Source organism: Drosophila sulfurigaster, chromosome X (genome assembly GCF_023558435.1).
Source record: "Drosophila sulfurigaster albostrigata strain 15112-1811.04 chromosome X, ASM2355843v2, whole genome shotgun sequence".
In the NCBI taxonomy this organism is placed as follows: Eukaryota; Metazoa; Arthropoda; class Insecta; order Diptera; family Drosophilidae; genus Drosophila; species Drosophila sulfurigaster.
The window spans coordinates 19,053,325-19,069,987 of record NC_084885.1 but is presented as its reverse complement, the minus strand read 5'-3'; the positions used below and the strand labels follow the sequence as shown (position 1 = coordinate 19,069,987).

General features: G+C 42.6%; 1 protein-coding gene across 11 annotated transcripts in view; it reads right to left on the bottom strand.

The window, feature by feature from the left end:
- LOC133848989 (amyloid-beta-like protein) overlaps positions 1-16,663 on the bottom strand; it is a 70,514-nt gene that overhangs the window by 52,828 nt on the left and 1,023 nt on the right. For all 11 annotated transcript variants that reach the window (XM_062284785.1, XM_062284783.1, XM_062284789.1 and 8 more), the window contains exon 2: positions 15,891-16,103. In XM_062284785.1, the coding sequence (XP_062140769.1) occupies positions 15,891-15,965 (75 nt within the window). In that variant the 5' untranslated portion in view covers positions 15,966-16,103. The remainder of the gene's footprint in view (positions 1-15,890; positions 16,104-16,663) is intronic.

The window sequence follows — 16,663 nt, the reverse complement described above, 5'->3', positions numbered from 1 at the left end:
CGACAAAATATGTTATACCGATTAAATATATCATACATATTCTAAAATATACTCCATTATTATACCGAAAATTGGTAAAAGTATACTGAATAAATATACTTCAAATATATTAAACTATACCGAAAATTCCCTATGGGAAAAGAATCTGAAATTAATGTTTCTTGTAAATTTAACTTTGTCATTTTACATTTTATTTATAATACCGTAAAAAGCATTATTGCATATCTCAAACACACTTAACTGGCATTTATTTGATCTAATATTTAATAAAAAAAAATTGTCTTGTAAAACTTTGGAAAATATTAAATAGAATGCGTCAAAGTAACACGCAAGAATATGCTCTTGCTTCAATTACAAGAATTATGCAATTTAATTGAGTGAGCAAAAGAAGCCACAAGAATGCTCAATTCAAGAAATATGGGCAAAGCTTTTGCTTCCACTCAAATGGTTTCTTATTAAATGCAATATGAATGCAAAAATGCATTTATTAAGTTGCTGAATAATTGGCAGAGAACTTTATATTTTCATTATAAGTTCAAAGGGAGTTGAAGTGCAATTAATTGGCAACAATTTGTGATGAAGAAATGAACTGATATTAAAAGTAAAATTCAAAGTAGTTTGTTAATATCATTGTTCTCAATGGATGTGGTACAGTTGGCACAAGGCACAAACTAAATGAATTGTGGGCAAATGGACTCGGATGATTGCGGTTAATGTTAGGATGAAGAAGAGATATGTGTGTGTGTGATAGGGTTAGTCTGTTAAACGGACCAATCTATGAGTGCTAACCACTTAATTTTCCGTATCATTGAGATGGCATATTAAAAAGGATTGCCAATAAGTACTCCACACACACATACACGCACACACACACACGCACACAAAGGCACACACACACACTCTCGTTTATTTCTTTTGGCAAACAAATTAACTTAACTGTCAACCGCAAAATCACAACAGATGCAGTCGCCACTCAATCACTGTGCGAGTATTTGTGCCGCTTCGAGTGCCCTCCGTACGTGTGTGTATGTGTGTGTGTGTGTGTAGGGAAAACTAAAGCGGCTGCCGACCCCAAACAGCATGTTATGTATGTGAAAAAGGGGAGAGCAAAAGGGAAAGGGCAAAGGGTTGTATTGCTGCCGATAAAAAACACTTTTTATGCCTTTGGCCTGAGCTCATAATATGACAGCGCGTTCAGTTTTCAGTGCTCAGTATTCAGTGTTCAGTGTTCAGTGGCTCTGCCCAGGCAGCGGCAAACACTCAATATCAATAGCGCTTTATTTACGTTAAAAATCATGCTCTAACACACACACACATATAAAGAGAGTGGAAGAGAGAGAGAGAGAGAGAAAGAGGAGCACAGGGCGCATAAACAATTTTGTAGCATACTTTCGAGCGCTGGCTAAAATAAAAATCAGAATATTTATCGTTGTTGTTGTTGATGTTGTTGGCTCTGCTTTTTCGCCTATATTCGCACAAGTATTTTATTTTTGGCGCTTTATTTATTTGCCAATACGTCAGCCACACACACACACAAACACACACACACACATCGAGAGTGTGGGGCGTGCCACACAGAGGCGTCAGCGAACGGGGGAGAAAAAAAAAACACAGAGAGAAAACGCTGAGAGTGTGGGCCTGCTGCTTGGCTGTCTTTGATTTGGACAGTTTTCGAGTGGTTTCTAAAAAAAAAAAGAAACGAAACGAAACGAGAGAAAAAAAGAAGCAAAACAGCGAACAAAGAAGAAATTGAATGGAAACGCCGCCGCCCCCATTTGAAGTGTGTTCTGCCCGTGACCCAAGAGGCTTTCGATTTTAGTAAATTTATGATGCTGCCAGCTAGATTACATACATACATATATATAGCATATATATATATATGTGTGTGTGTATATGTGACCCTGGCGACAGGAGTTGTTTGCTGCTTGGTTGCGCATACGACACGTTCGACCATAATCCATGGCACAACAACATTTAATAATAATAAAATGAAACTCTCTCTCTTGCTACAGAGAGACAAGAGACCAAGAGGCCAAGAGAGCGAGGCGAAATGTTGAATGTCATCAAATTTAACGCCTCAGTTGGCTCCCCTTCAAAAAAAAAAAAAATAAAAAATAAAGTAGCCAAAAAAGAGAGTTAAAATTCGATTCTGATGATTACGTGAACGCAGAGTTATATCACACACACACACACACACACACACACACACATAGAGCACAGTACAGCGCAGCAGTCAGTGTAGTTATCGATAGGCACTTATCGATAACGCGCGCTCGCACTTCGCAATCGCACACTTGACGCCACATTAATCAATCGAGCGCACAAATCAGCGCTTAAATGGCAATTGAGTTTTATGGTTATCCCCGCTGCAGCTCTTTCCCCTCCCCCCTCTCTCTCTCTCTTCCTCAACATTAACGTCTGCCACATGAGTCCAATACACTGAACGCCAGAGGGCGCTAGCGTGTGTGTGTGTGCAGCGACAACTCCTAAAAGTAGACAACGCTGAAAATGTCATTACTTTGGCCCTGCTGCAGCGCCACTAACAATTTGTCTTTGGTCGAGGGAGGGGTGGGATAAGAGGAGGGGGAGTGTATGCTGGCGTCTATGCTCCAGTCATTGTCGCATACAAGTGGCACATAATGTGCCATGCCACGCGCTGCATGCCGCATGCCGCATACCGGGACATGACGATATGCTAGCTGCGAGTTCTCCATTCTCTGTTCTCTGTTCTCCGTTGTTCGTCGTCGTTGTTGTTGTTGTTGTTGTGTCTGTGCCACACTTGAAATATTTAAACGATAAAGTAACTCTGAGTGTATGAGCCACTGTATGTATGTATGTGTTTGTGTGTGTGTACTTGTGCCTAATAGAACCCAAGTGACAAAGGCATAAAAACACATACATGACCGGAGAGCAAAAGCGAGAGAGACAGCAAAATGAGTTTTATAATGGCCAAAGAGGGGAAGAGAAAGAAAGAGAGTGAGAGAGAGAGACCGAGAGATGGGCGTTGTGGGCGTGTTGAACTGTCGTCTCGTTGTTTGGGCTCTTGGCCATTAACTTTTTGCCACAGCTGTGCATAGCTGGCAAATTTTAGCCACAAACAGCAGAGTTTAATAGAGCCGCCCACGCAGCCAACTCACTTGCATGCCAGCAACAGCAACAACAACAGCAACCAGAGGCGACAACAACAACCACAACAAAGTCAACAGCAACAACAATGTCAACAGCAACAGCAACAACAACAATTATGACCAACTAAAACTACAACAAGAGCAAGAAGAACGACAGCAGCAACCGTTGCGACTGTCTGTGTGTCTGGCTGACTACAAACACAATTACAGTTGACACCAAACACACACACACACACACACACACACACACACACACACACACACGCACACACACATAGATAAACAGCACTCGTTGCTATTATGCGCCACAACGCATACAACATTATTTTATTAAGTGCGACGCAGAAACAAATGACGATGAAGGAGCCAAGCAAAGCACAGCAAAGGGGCAGCAAGGGAAGTGAAGCATCAAGAGCAGCCACAGCAGAAGGAGAAGGACACCAAACAATGTGCGTTGCTTGGCTCTCGGCTTGGCTTTGGGTTTTTGGACATGGCTGGTTATGTGTCAGCCAAGCGCCAATCCGCAAAGTCAACGCCAAAAAAGGGAGCTGAGCCCAAAAGACTTGGCGCTCGACACATGCCACACACACACACACACACACACGCACACACACACACACGTACGCAGACAAGTGCAAGTGCCAGAGGCGACACACGCATATGCATATTTACATACATTCCTGCGAGCTAAGCTTCAAAATCTCTTGCAATCTTTTTTCTGGCTTGTGCACAAACGAGATAACAAGTCTGTGAAATATGCTGCTGTGGCAAGCCGCAGCTTAAATACGCTACTCGATTAATCTTTTCTCTAAAGAATTGTCTTACATTTACACAATTAGTGACAGCGTAATTTGTTTAGCAACTAAGCAAACAATGTCCAAACAGCGTCATAAATATAAACTCAACTTTGCAAGAGACAAATTTTGTGGAGAGGGAGTGGGAAGAGAAATAAACAACATTTAGCATTCAGTTGAAAATGGCGAAACGAATGAATTTTATGGAATTCTTGTTTGCATTTTTTGTCAGTTCACATTCAGTTCATATTTGCAGCAATAAAGCGGCTAAAATCCTTTTTGCAGCCAGCTAAATCTAAATAAATAGAGACAAACGTGGCCAACTAACAACGGCAAAGATTAACAGACAACAGCCAAGCTCTTAAGTAATAATCGATTATTTTCAATTAGTATGCTGGCTGAAGATAGATAGAGAGAGAGAGAGAGAGAGCGAGAGAGAGCGAGAGAGAGGAAGTCGAGGGAATGGAATGCGATAATTGGTAATGACATCGAGTCGATGCCGCTGATTGCAATCGATAATGCGTCTGACCTAACCCAACTTGACAGGCACTTTAATGACCCCGCAACACGATGATGATACGATATGATGTAAGTAAATGTGTGTGTTATTATATTTATATTTCTGATTTATTGCTTCATGCTTAATTGTCCTTATTGTTTACGTTGTCTGCAATAAATTGATTTTCAATTGCGCGCAGCTCTGCTTTCTTCTCCAACTCCTTGGCTGGCTGTCTGTCTATCTGTCTGTCTGTCTGTCTGTCTGTCTGTCTGTCTGTCTGTCTGTCTGTCTGTCTGTCTGTCTGTCTGTCTGTCTGTCTGTCTGTCTGTCTGTCTATCTGTCTGTCTGTCTGTCTGTCTGTCTATCTGTCTGTCTGCTTGTCTATATGTCTGTCTGTCTGTCTCTTTATCTGTATGTCTTTCTATCTGTCTTGCTGTCTGTCTCTCCTTTTTTATGTCTGTCTGTCTGTCTGTCCGCCAGTCTGACTGTTGGTCTGTCGGTTAGTCCATCTGACTGTCTGTCTTTGCGTATAAATTTCATTATCTGCAAACGCGCTCGTAAAATTGACATCAAGTCAATTTTTGTAGCTTCTCAAATGTCTCTCTCTCTCTCTCACTCCTCCCTATCTCTCACTCCCTCTCTGTTTATCTCCTTCTCTTCCCACTGTCAAATATTCTTTCATTTTTTTGCTTTGCTTGTTTGTAATGCCTTTTCCATCCCTTGCAACATATCCGAGTATTTTGAATGAATGTGCAAATAAAATTTAATTTAATAGCAAATTTTATGTCACAAATATTGCGCTTCACTTCAAGTTACACACAGAACCCGGATGGAGTTTTCGAAGCAATCCCCACATGGTGTGTATGGGTGTGTGTGGGTGTGTGTGTGTGTGCATTACCCACATTTATGACCCTCAAATGGATCTGGGAGGCGCGTTTGCTCTTCGATTTGACAAGTTCACCGCCCACACCACAGCAACAATGGGAATCCCGTTGTGCTGATAGCCAAATGGGATTTGGGGAATACAACAGAGACAGAGAGAGAGAGAGACAGAGAGAGAGAGAGAGACTGAGAGAGAGGTAAAAGCAAAAGCAGAATCAAAAGCTAAAGCCAAAGCCAGACACAGGCCATGGCCAACGTATTAATGTGTCAAACTCAACTGAAGTTTTGCCATTTGTGATTTTCTACTTTTCCTTTTTTCCATTCCATTTCATTGTTTCGAGGTTCAAAATTGAAGTCTCTGGCCCAGAGGCAAATTGAGTGAGAAATGAATGAATTTCATTTCATAGTATTTTTTTAATGACATTTGACTAACGCACTTCGAGTCTTCAGTTGCTTCATTACAACGATTCATTTATTCCAATCAACAGAATCGAGAAAGCGAAAAAGCGAAAAGCCAAGCAAGCGAAAACTATGCCAATTGAAAAATAAGCCAAACGAGAAAAGGCAAAAAAGTGGAAAATGAATGGAAATGCAATTGCATGCAGCAAAGTGAAAGGGGAAGGGAGAAGGGAGGAAGGGAAGCTAAGTAGGGGACGCTGAAAGCATAGTCAAAAAATGCAATATTGCGATTTTATAACACAAATTGCTTATAATCACCCAACAAACAAAACAACGTCGAACGAAGCCAAAGCGGAAATGCACGTTGTAATGGCCTGGAAATGGGCGCACAAGTCGTTTGTAGGCGTGGCTCGGTACTGGCCAGCCAGGCGATTGTGAGTGAGTGGGCGTTGAGAAGGTGGGAGCGTGGTCAGGGGAACTGGGGGAGTGGCAGCTGCTGCTGCTGCTGCGTTAACTGCGCCACGGGTTGCCCATTTTTGCATGGGAATGGCATAAAAATCATATTTCCGTTTTATTATTTGCTGTTAATGAAAATGCAAATAAAATTGGATTTTCCGTGGCGCACAAAAAGCTTGGCTAAATATATATAAAAAGTCGAGAGCGAGTGCAAGAGGGAGAGAGCGAGAGAGAGAGGGAGAGGGTGAGACAGAGAGAGAACGAGGTTGTGCTGCGCTGCTTCAAATGTATTTCCTGGCGCAAATTTCAAATAAACATTTTGGTTATCATCATCAGCATTTGCTCACTCGCTCTCTCTCTCTCTCTCTCTCTCTCTCTCTCTCTCTGTCACTCGCTCCCAATCTCTCCCCCTCTCGCTCTCGCCTTTTGCCGCTTTGTTGCGTCCATGTTTTGCCAGTTAAAAGCAAAAATTTAAAAGCCAGCGAATATTATTTCTATTGCTCTATGTGTGTGTGTGTTTAGAATTAATTGGGTCACGTAATTAGCAGCTTGTTTGTTTGCTTTCTCTGTATGTGTATGTGTCTGTGTGTGTGTACGCTGCGTGGAAATTTGATTATTTGCATTTAAGTGAAGCATTTTATGGGGAAAACCTGGCCAACAACAGCAGGGACCAACAAACCGACAACCGGCAAAACCTGACAACCTGAATGGGGAATTGAAAGACTCTCCCCGAAATCCCAAATCGCCTTGAAAACGCCCGCGAATTACATGACTCAAAGGGAATGCCTCAGCCTCAGCCTCAGCCTCGGTGTCAGCCTCAAACTCAGCCTCAACCTCAACGTCAGCCTTGGCTTTGCCTTTTGTGGCATTCTCATTTCCTGTGTCGACGCTTCAAGAAGCTGCTGCGTTGCGGCCAACGAACACGATAAGAATAAATTATCAAAACACATTTTGTGTATTTTCTATGACACACGATGAATCAAATCTAATCAAAATTTGCATCTTTTAGCCAAAATCGAAGGCACGTTTATGCCAGATTCGAACTCACTGTTCGCATTCGCATTCGCATTTGTCATGCGGTTAAATTACGATTTCAGTTTTTCTGTGTGTTATTGCGTCAAGTTGACAGCTCGGCGTTGACAAGTTGGCAGCGCTTGCCGCAACAATAATTTATCACGACGCCGGCTAAATACATCAAGAACAGAGAAACCACTAGATAATATTTATTTGTTAAGGAATTTGTATAGACAACACCAAATACTTAGGGCTTGCTTAGCGACTAAAAGTATTGGCAGCTTGTTATTGACAAGTTTGCAGGGCTTAACGCAGGAATAAAGTGGACAATTGATTAAAAAGGAGACGGAGAGCATAGATTATATTTACGTATCAATAATATAAATATGAATTTAAAAGATCACTTCTATTTATTGACAAGTTGGCAGCGCCTAAAGCTGGAACAAAGTATCTAAAAAGCGGACAATTGATTGAATGTGAAAAAGCAGAGAATAGATTGCATTTATTTAACAATAAAATTGATATCAATCTAAAACCTGCCCATTAAATTCAAAATCCGTTCAGCTACTCAAAAGTATTGGTAGCCCTTTGTTGACAAGTTGGCAGCGCATAAGAGCATGCGGCGTTGCCACCTCTCTCGCTTTCTCTCGTTCTCTGTGTTTTGAGGTTAGAGTTGACTGCTCGCCAGCAAACGAATTATGCACATAAGTAACTATTGCATTTGAATGACCAGATTCGAGTGGTGGCAAACGCAACTGTTTGCGAATTACTCGCAGATAAAGCGACAGTCACATTTGTATGCAAGCAAGGTTAATAATTCATTCATTTATTCATGCATTCATTTATTCGCCATGCTCAGCCAAACAATGTTTATCTATGCGGTTATTTATCTCTCGAGCCAAAGACAAAGTGCAGACCATTTCCTAGCCGAAAAAACTCTTCCAGCACTTCACTCGACACATCGCGGCTAATGACACCATCGATAATGATGCCATTCTCTTCATCATTCCACGTTACATTCGCCATTCAACTGTGTGTGCGTGTGTGTGTGAGTGTTTGTGTGGCCGGATTTGCCATTTGCCATTCGCCGTTTGGCGTTTGCCATTTTGCCAAAAAAAAAGAAAGAAAGAAGAAGACTGACAAAAGCTTTTCTGGGCAAAACAATTCGCGTGGAAAAGTCAAGAAGACGAGCTTCATTTTCAACGTATGCAACGGATTGTCTTCAATACTCGAGTGAGTGCCCCTTGAAGCCTCTCTCCCCACCCCCCGCTCCCTTTCTCCTTGACTCGTTCGTTCTTTTGGGCGAAACGTGACTCGTGTGAGGCGATTGAAAAGTGGCAGGCAACTGAAATGAAATCAGCAGCCGCCGCCGCAAGCTCAACTACTGAAACTCGAAGGGACTTTAGCGGCTAAGAGACTTCTGTTTGGGTGTGAGCGTGTGTTTGTGTGTGTGTGTGTGCCACGCCCACTGGCAAGCACTCGAACAAATAATGCATGCGAGAGACTTTTGTGGGTGTGTGTGTGTAGGGCACAACAGCAACAAGAAGGAGCAACAAGGAAACTCGTTCAGGCTCAGTCAACAAAATGCCAAATTCAAGCACCTGCCACAATTTGAGCTTGGCACGTTGTCGTCGTCGTCGTCGTATAGTTTATTCCTATCACACACATATATTAGGTTGTTTGGTAATGACATACCGGTTTTTTATTGATTTTTGACGACAATTTTAAAATAGTTAGCATTGTCCGATTTAAGTGCTTTATGTACCGTTCTCTTCGATGATTTTCTGCCATTTTGATGGTAACTTGTATATGCCTCTTCTAAAGAAGTCCTTGTCCCTACTGGCACAAAACTCGGCGGTTCGATTTTCACAATCCTCCCTTGAACTCAATTTTTGTCCATCGAAAAAATTTTGCATGGCCAAAAACAGATGGTAATCGCTTGGAGCAATGTCCGGTCTATAAAGTGGATGCATTAACACTTCCCAACCAAGCTCCCGTAGCTTGTGATGCGTCACCAAAAAAGTATGGGGCCTGGCGTTGTCATGATGGAACACAACGCCCTTACGATTCACCATGGCTGGCCGCTTCTGTTCAAGTGCAATCTTCAATCGCTCCAGTTGTTCACAGTAGAGGTCAGAATTGATGGATTGGCCATAGGGCAACACTTCATAATGGATAATTCCTCTGATATCCCACCATACACTCAGCAACACCTGTTGCTGGCTTTGCCACCGTTTGAGACGACTCACCGTGCTTCGACCAGGATCTTTTACGCTTTATGTTGTCATATGTGATCCATTTTTCATCACCAGTGACTAACCGATCCAGAAATGAGTCGAGTTTATTACGGTGCAACAAAGATTCACAGATTGATACACGGTCGAAAAGATTTTTTTTGGGATAACTCATGAGGCACCCATACACCGAGCTTTTTTTGTTAAATTTTTCGACTTTAAATGCCTATGGACGGTTTCCGTGCTTAGTTGCAGCTCCTCTGCGAGGGTTCTAATAGTCACACGACGATCTCGATCCACTATTTCTATGATTTTATCCGTATCAACGGTCACTGGTCGTCCGGAAGGCGTGGGTGTTTCGGCATCAAAATTGCCACTTCAGAATCGCCTAAACCACTGTTCGGCGATTTGAATCGAAAGTTTGTTATCTCCTAAGACAGCAATAATCTGTCTGCGAGATTCCGCAGAAGTTTTTCCTTGTGCGAAATAAAATTTAAAATTTGCCCGAATTTCTGCGTTTGTGAACTCCATTTGAATCGATTGTAATTTTTTAACGTGGAAGCTCATGTAAACAAACTATATGTCATTTTAAAGGTGATGCCAATACCTTTGAAACGATATATAGCATTGCCAGATACGATTATATTTGACTTCACAAAAGAAGCCCGAAATTTTAATGTAAAAACCGGTATGTCATTACCAAACAACCTAATATATATACATATAGTATAGAGTATATATTGTATATATATCTGTATATATTGGCTTACATCGCGTCGCTGCCAAGACGTGCAACACAAACAGCACAAAAAAAAAATAAACCAAAGACGAGCCAAAAAACCGAGTGAAACTTTTTATTTTCAACTTCAGCTTCAGCTGCCATCTTCAGCTCCTTTTTTTTGGGAGGAGGACGAAGGGCAACAAAACCGAGAAGCCGAGAAACTTCCAACTGTAGCTGCGGCTATCAATGGAGGCCTTCATCGTGCCCCTCATCGAGTTGCCTCAAGTGCTTCGCTTCGTCTTCTTCTCTTCGTCTAGCTGCGTGTCTCACTCCCCCTACTTCTCCCCCTGCCTGCTCCAACTCTTCTTCGTCGTCGTCTTCGTTCTCGTCCTTGCTCGAGCTGCTGTTTCGACTGTTTGCATTAGTTAAAGCCGCGCTGGAGTTTGTCTTCTTTTGCACCCTTTTTTTTGTTGTTCTTCTTCTTCTTCTTGTTGTTGGCCTGGAAAATGGCGTCGCGGCTCTCTCTCTCTTTCTCTCCCTAACACTCTCTTTCACTCTCTTGTGTGTGTGTGTGAAAGGACTTTCGGCGTGGCTGCTCCGACGCCGATTTGCCTTTTATGTCTTTCGCTTTATACTTGTCTCTTTGCTATAACATTTCTCTCGCTTCGCTCTTTTGCACCTTTCGCCTTTTGCGTTTTGCTTTTGCCTTTGCCTTTGCTTCGTTTGCCATTCAATTCTGGTTCATTTGCTCAATTGTGTGAGTCATCAGCCATAATCATGTTCCACCATCTTCCACCATTTTCATCATTATTATCAACATTAGTATCTTCGTCCTCGCGCATCCTTTTGTGGTCGCCGCTGGCAGGCGCAAGTCGCAAGTGGCAAGCGAGTCGTCACCTTGCGGCCGCCGCAGGATAAGAGTTGTTGACCCATGTGTGTGTGTGGCATGTAGCATGTAGCATGCAGCATGTGGCATGTGTGGCGTGTGGCATGGCCATGAGCCATCGCACTCGCATTGAATATCGCTCAATATTTCTCAGTCCTTTTTTTGCTCCTTCTCGTCATAGCATCCAATACTTAACCTTAATTCTAGGCCTGAGTTTGCAGCATGTGTGTGAAACAAAACGTGTCCAAGCGTTTGGGGGGAGGGGGGCAACAGAGGGGTCGCCTTTGTCAACGTTGAAATGAGCAAAATGCATAATCGAAAAAGTTATTGAAGCGTAAACGCTTTGTAACTGAATATGGGCATGGATACGCCGATTAAGGGATATGATACGATGAGCAAGGCGGTGCAGAGGAAGGGGAAGGGGAACAGGGCACGGGGCACGGGGCACGACCACAAAGTCAGGATGAAACCCCAGTTGAGATGCGCTGGACAAGCTCTAATACACACACATAGAAAAAAAAACCAAAGCTGCACACAAACCGAAATGACAGCAGGAAAACCAGCAAAGGAAAAAAAAAACGAGCGGAAAATAAAAACAGAAGCAGAAGAAAGCAGGCAAGAAGAGAAAGAGAGAGAGAGAGAGAGAGAGACGGCGGAATGAAACGCAAAACGTATGAAACGTACGAAATGAAACGAGTTGTGTGTTGAGTTGAGTTAAGGATTCGAAACATGGGCTGAAGGACACACACAGAGAGCCAAACAAAAGCCAGAAGCAAAGACAGGCGAAGCCGAGCCAAAAGGATTTCAGCTGTTGTGTTGTGTTGTGTGTGTTGTGTATGTGGCACGGGAAATTGAAAGGAAGTGGGGTCACTGCACAGTGTCTAACTGTCTGCTAGTGTGTGTGTGTGTGAGTGTGTGTAGTATGACACCACAACTAATGAATGTGCACGAACAGCAAAGGAAGAACAACAACAGCAACAACAAGAATCGAGGGAGAGGAGCGAGAGGCAACGCTGACCAAGTTGTTTGGCATTGCCAAGCCTGACAAATGCTGAAGGATTTGCGAGGGTGGCAGCAAGGAGGCTTCGATTCATGATGGCATTGCACACAGCACAGGCACAGGGGCAAGGGGAACGCTGACTAAGTGCATGCAATGAATGCAAACGTCCACCCATGATTAAATGGCAAGTGGCAGCCACAGCAGCGAGCTGTGAGCACAGATATACTCGATAACAACTACAACTACAACGACAACTACAACTACAACTGCGAGTGCAACTGCGAATGCGACTGCGACCACGCACAAGGCATTAACTGCCATCGAGTTTTTACGAGCAATGCTTAGGCATGAGGCACGAGGCGAACTCAAAGCCAGTCTACAGTGCCACAATGGGGAGGGGACAGATGTGCCTTCTTCTTCGACCCCATCATTAGTGGATGACATGGCGGTGACGCGCACCTCATCGAATGAACTGGCAAATGGTGAAATGTTGAAATGGTGAAATGGAAAATGATAAGCAGCACGTTTCGATTCGATTGTTTGCTGAATTGTGCAAACGATTCAAGCACTGTATTTATTTATGCAATTGCATTTATTTATTTATTTTATTTTATTGCTGCCACAAATCCAGACGAAAGCCCAAGGCAACTGCATAACAAAATTGCACTTGGATTTCCATAATTCACCAAGCTTAAAGACGTCTTAAACCACTGAACAAAGTAATCACATAGAAAGGTGGCTCAACTTAGACAGCAAACGGAAATGATTTCATCTACAAAAGAAAAAAAACCCACACACACAACACACTTCTGAGGCAAACAAAATAACTGGACACCTGGGAAGCTGGCTAAAAACGTATCCAACTGATCAAATGTCCAATTTAATGGCAAACATTTGAAAAGCAATCAATGCATGAAATGTGAGTTAGCGACAACAAAAGTAACATGCAATTAAATGTTCAGACTGCCTCTGGCTGTAGAATTTCATTCTACTATATGACACAAATACTTAATTACTATATAAGAAATACTCAATAATTGCATACATCAAATGTGATTTGCAAATGTATCACTTAGTTGCCCAGCAATATAGAATTAGATATTTAGTCAGCTAAATTCCAAGTTATGAATTTAAAGATAAAGATAAATAAATACTTATGTATATATGAGCAAAAGTTGTCACTAACTGCACCAACATGACAATTTGAATGACCATTAAAGTAAATCTTTTCTGTACTTATTTTTAAAGATGATACAAATTCGAATAATTTGAAATTTACTAAAAGTATTTCTTTGAGTATAACTCACTACCCATAAAAACTAACTACATAATAGTCATTATGATTCCTGAAATTTTTGTTGCTGTTGTTTATCAAATAAAAATTGTAATAGCTACTTAAGAAATACTATTGTATGGTGAAAAACGTCTTCTTATTGGTATATATTGTACTCTATGGTATATTTTGAATGAAGTTCCATAAAAATATACCAAAATAGTAGATTTTGCTATATTTCAGTATTTATGTAGTACATCATATTATCGACTCTCTCGCTTGCTTAAATACATTTTGTTGCAAAAAAAACCAGAAATTTTAGAAAGAAGTATATTTTCAATGCTGTTTATATGAGTTCATAATAAAAGGAATAAGAATATTATGCTAGTCGAAAGCACATTTATGGCATCAAAGCATTGTGTAGATAAATGTCTAAATGTATTGTTATTATCGGTTATTGTGTAAGCCACATTCAACTCTAGAATTGAACTGAGTTTGATTTTAAAGCAATCGACTGAACTGGGCTTAAAGCCACGTCAACTGACAGTTTCAGCCCCGTCGCGCTCATAACTGCGTTAAGTCGGATTGCTGTAAACATGGCTTAGGGGTAGCTAAAGTTGAGCGACCAGCGAATTGACGACTTGCTGTCCTGCCAGTTTTGCCCGTTGCCCGTTTGCCCGTTTGCCAGTTGCCAGTTGCTAGTTTCAAGTTGCGAGTTACCAGTTTACAGTTGTGTTGGCCCGACAATCAAATGGCCAAAGCGCAGTTATCTACACAGAGACAGAGAGAAGCAACCCTCCTCTATGCTTGCCCCCTCCGTTGCCGGGGTTTAAATGTATCTGAGCAGACTTTGTATGGGTTGAGGAGAAAGAGAAAGAGAGAGAAAGAGAGAGAAAGAGAGAGAGAGAGAGAGTCCAGGCCGATATCGGCTGACGCTTGTCGAGTTGGGTTTGTTGCGTGGACATATTGCACATTGTGCTTTAGCTTGACTGGCAGTCCTTCTCTCTGTCCGTCCGTCTGTCCGTCCGTCTGTCTGTCTGTCTGTCTGCATGAGTCAGACACGCGTGCGACGAGTCCTTTGAAGCAACATAAAAATATAGCAGCAACATAGAGAAAAACACAACAACAACAAAAAAAATGGAAAATAAGGAAAAACATAGCTGGGGCACAAAGTGGAAACGTGAATGAAACGAATGGAAGCAACCAACCACCGAGAACACGAGACCACGAAATGTCGACGTTGCGATGCGTTTGCTCCGATAACGTGCACGGCAATGTTGACGACGACGACGACGACGACGACGACGACGACTCGCTCCACGACAAGCTCAACGCTGAGCTGATGGCTGAAGGCTGAAGGACTCTAAGCGTATGGAGAGTGGGAACAGCATGTGGTTGTATAAGGTGACTGTGACTATGACTATGACAGCCACAAGCCTCTGCCCTGGGTCACTCATAAATTGTTGGCAACAGCAGCAGCAGCAGTAAGCAACAACAACTTACATGAATAGCGGTATTAAAGTATCAAGCTGAACAGCCATATAGCATGGGGTACAAAAGAGGAGCAGCTAGGGATCTAGGGAGCTAGTGAGCTAGGGGGAGATGTGCGAATCAAATTGCTGGCTGCATACACAAAAGCATTGCAGAGGAAGCACATGAACTGTGCAACGTGCCACCTGAAGCGGGGTCCAGCTTATAAAGCAGCTTAAGCTCAAGTCCGAGTTCGAGTCCTGTCCACTTGATAACCCATGTGGGTGACCCACCTCTCCACCTCTCCACCTTTCATCCTCTTCCTCCTCCTCTTCACTGCCTTTTTTTCTGTTGTTGTTTTCTAGCTATGTAGCTCATGCCTGCTTTGTGCTGTCTGAGTAAATTGCTTTGAGTTATTCAAGTGCAGCAACTTTGATAAGACAAAGCACATCACTCTACTCTGCTCCTCCAAAGCCTGAGCCCTCGAGCACAACGCAAATTGTTTTTCGAATTGCTTTAAATACACAATCGATGTGTGTGTGTGTGTGTGTGTGTGTGTGTTTGCTGATTGAATGGAATGCATTGACCAACCAGGTGAGCAGGTGACTGTGTCATTTGCTTAAATCAAAAGTTGCTGGCGCAAACACATTAGTTAACTACCTTTCATAGCCCCTCCACTCCGCACAGCGCCCCCTCTTAACCCACCCCCTCCACACACACACTCTCGACTAATTTCGTATGCAAATTGGTTGGCTGCGTGTTGTGTAAGTGTTGTGTCCGCTTTTGGGCTACCAAAACAAAGCCAAAAAACGAAGCGAACCGAGAAAAAAAAGAACCGTTCAATTAAGCCAATATTTGCGCACACTCGCGTAATGTCTCTCAGTGTATTAGTGTGTGTGTGTGTGTGTGTGTGTAGCGGCAACGAGACCGAGTTGAAGTCTCTTTTGCCGTGGCACATTTTTCGTAGCATACTTTGCGGAGCCCGCTTAGACCACGCTATAAACCCGTGTGATGCGTGTCCCTGTGTCTTCTCCACTCCAGTATGCGGGAGTATGTGTATATGTGTCTATATATATTATATATATGTGTCTGTGTGTGGAATAGCGATAGGATTTCGGTTTCGGTATGACTCACCTGCACTGTGCCAATAAGCACAACGGCTGCCCAGAGGCTCCGCAGCAACAAATTACGACGCAGCGAAGCGCACATTTTCCTTTTTTGTATTTAGCACTTTTCTTTGTTGTCCAATTCGATTTTGCTCACACTCTCTTCTCGCTTTTGGTATGTTTGAAAACGTTCAATTTGATTGTTTTATGCTTGTTGTTGTGGTTGGTTGTTGGCTTTTGCCTTCGTTATAGAAATACATAGATTTTTTAGGTTATTTTTCTTTTCGTTTTTCTTTTTTTCGTTTTGTTGGTTTTGATTTCGTTTTGCACTTGGCCAGCGACAGCAGCAACAACAGCAATCGTTAACAACACACACACAAACACAGAAAAAAAAAACTTGGAGTTGAATATATATTGTATTAACAAATAGAGCACTCTAGAGCCGTTGTTGTTGTTGTTGCTGTTGCTGCTGTTGTTGTTGTTGTTGTTGCTGCTGCTGACGCTTCGTGTTTCCTTTTGCGCTGCCCCCAAAAACTATGCAACGAAAAGCGTCAACTATTAAGTGTACACATGTGTGTGTGTGTGTGTGTGTGTGTGCGTAGTAGTATTTGATTGTAGAACGTAGTAGAAGTTGCTGGGAGAACGAACGAGAGAGAGAGCCAGCTTACGCCACAGCGAGAGAGAGAGAGAGAGAGAGACAGGGAGCGAAAGAGCGAAAGGCACATTGATAGGGTAGGTTGGAGCGAACATACGCCAGAGCGTATGCTTTGCCCCGTCCTTATGCCTCCTCACTTGCCACCC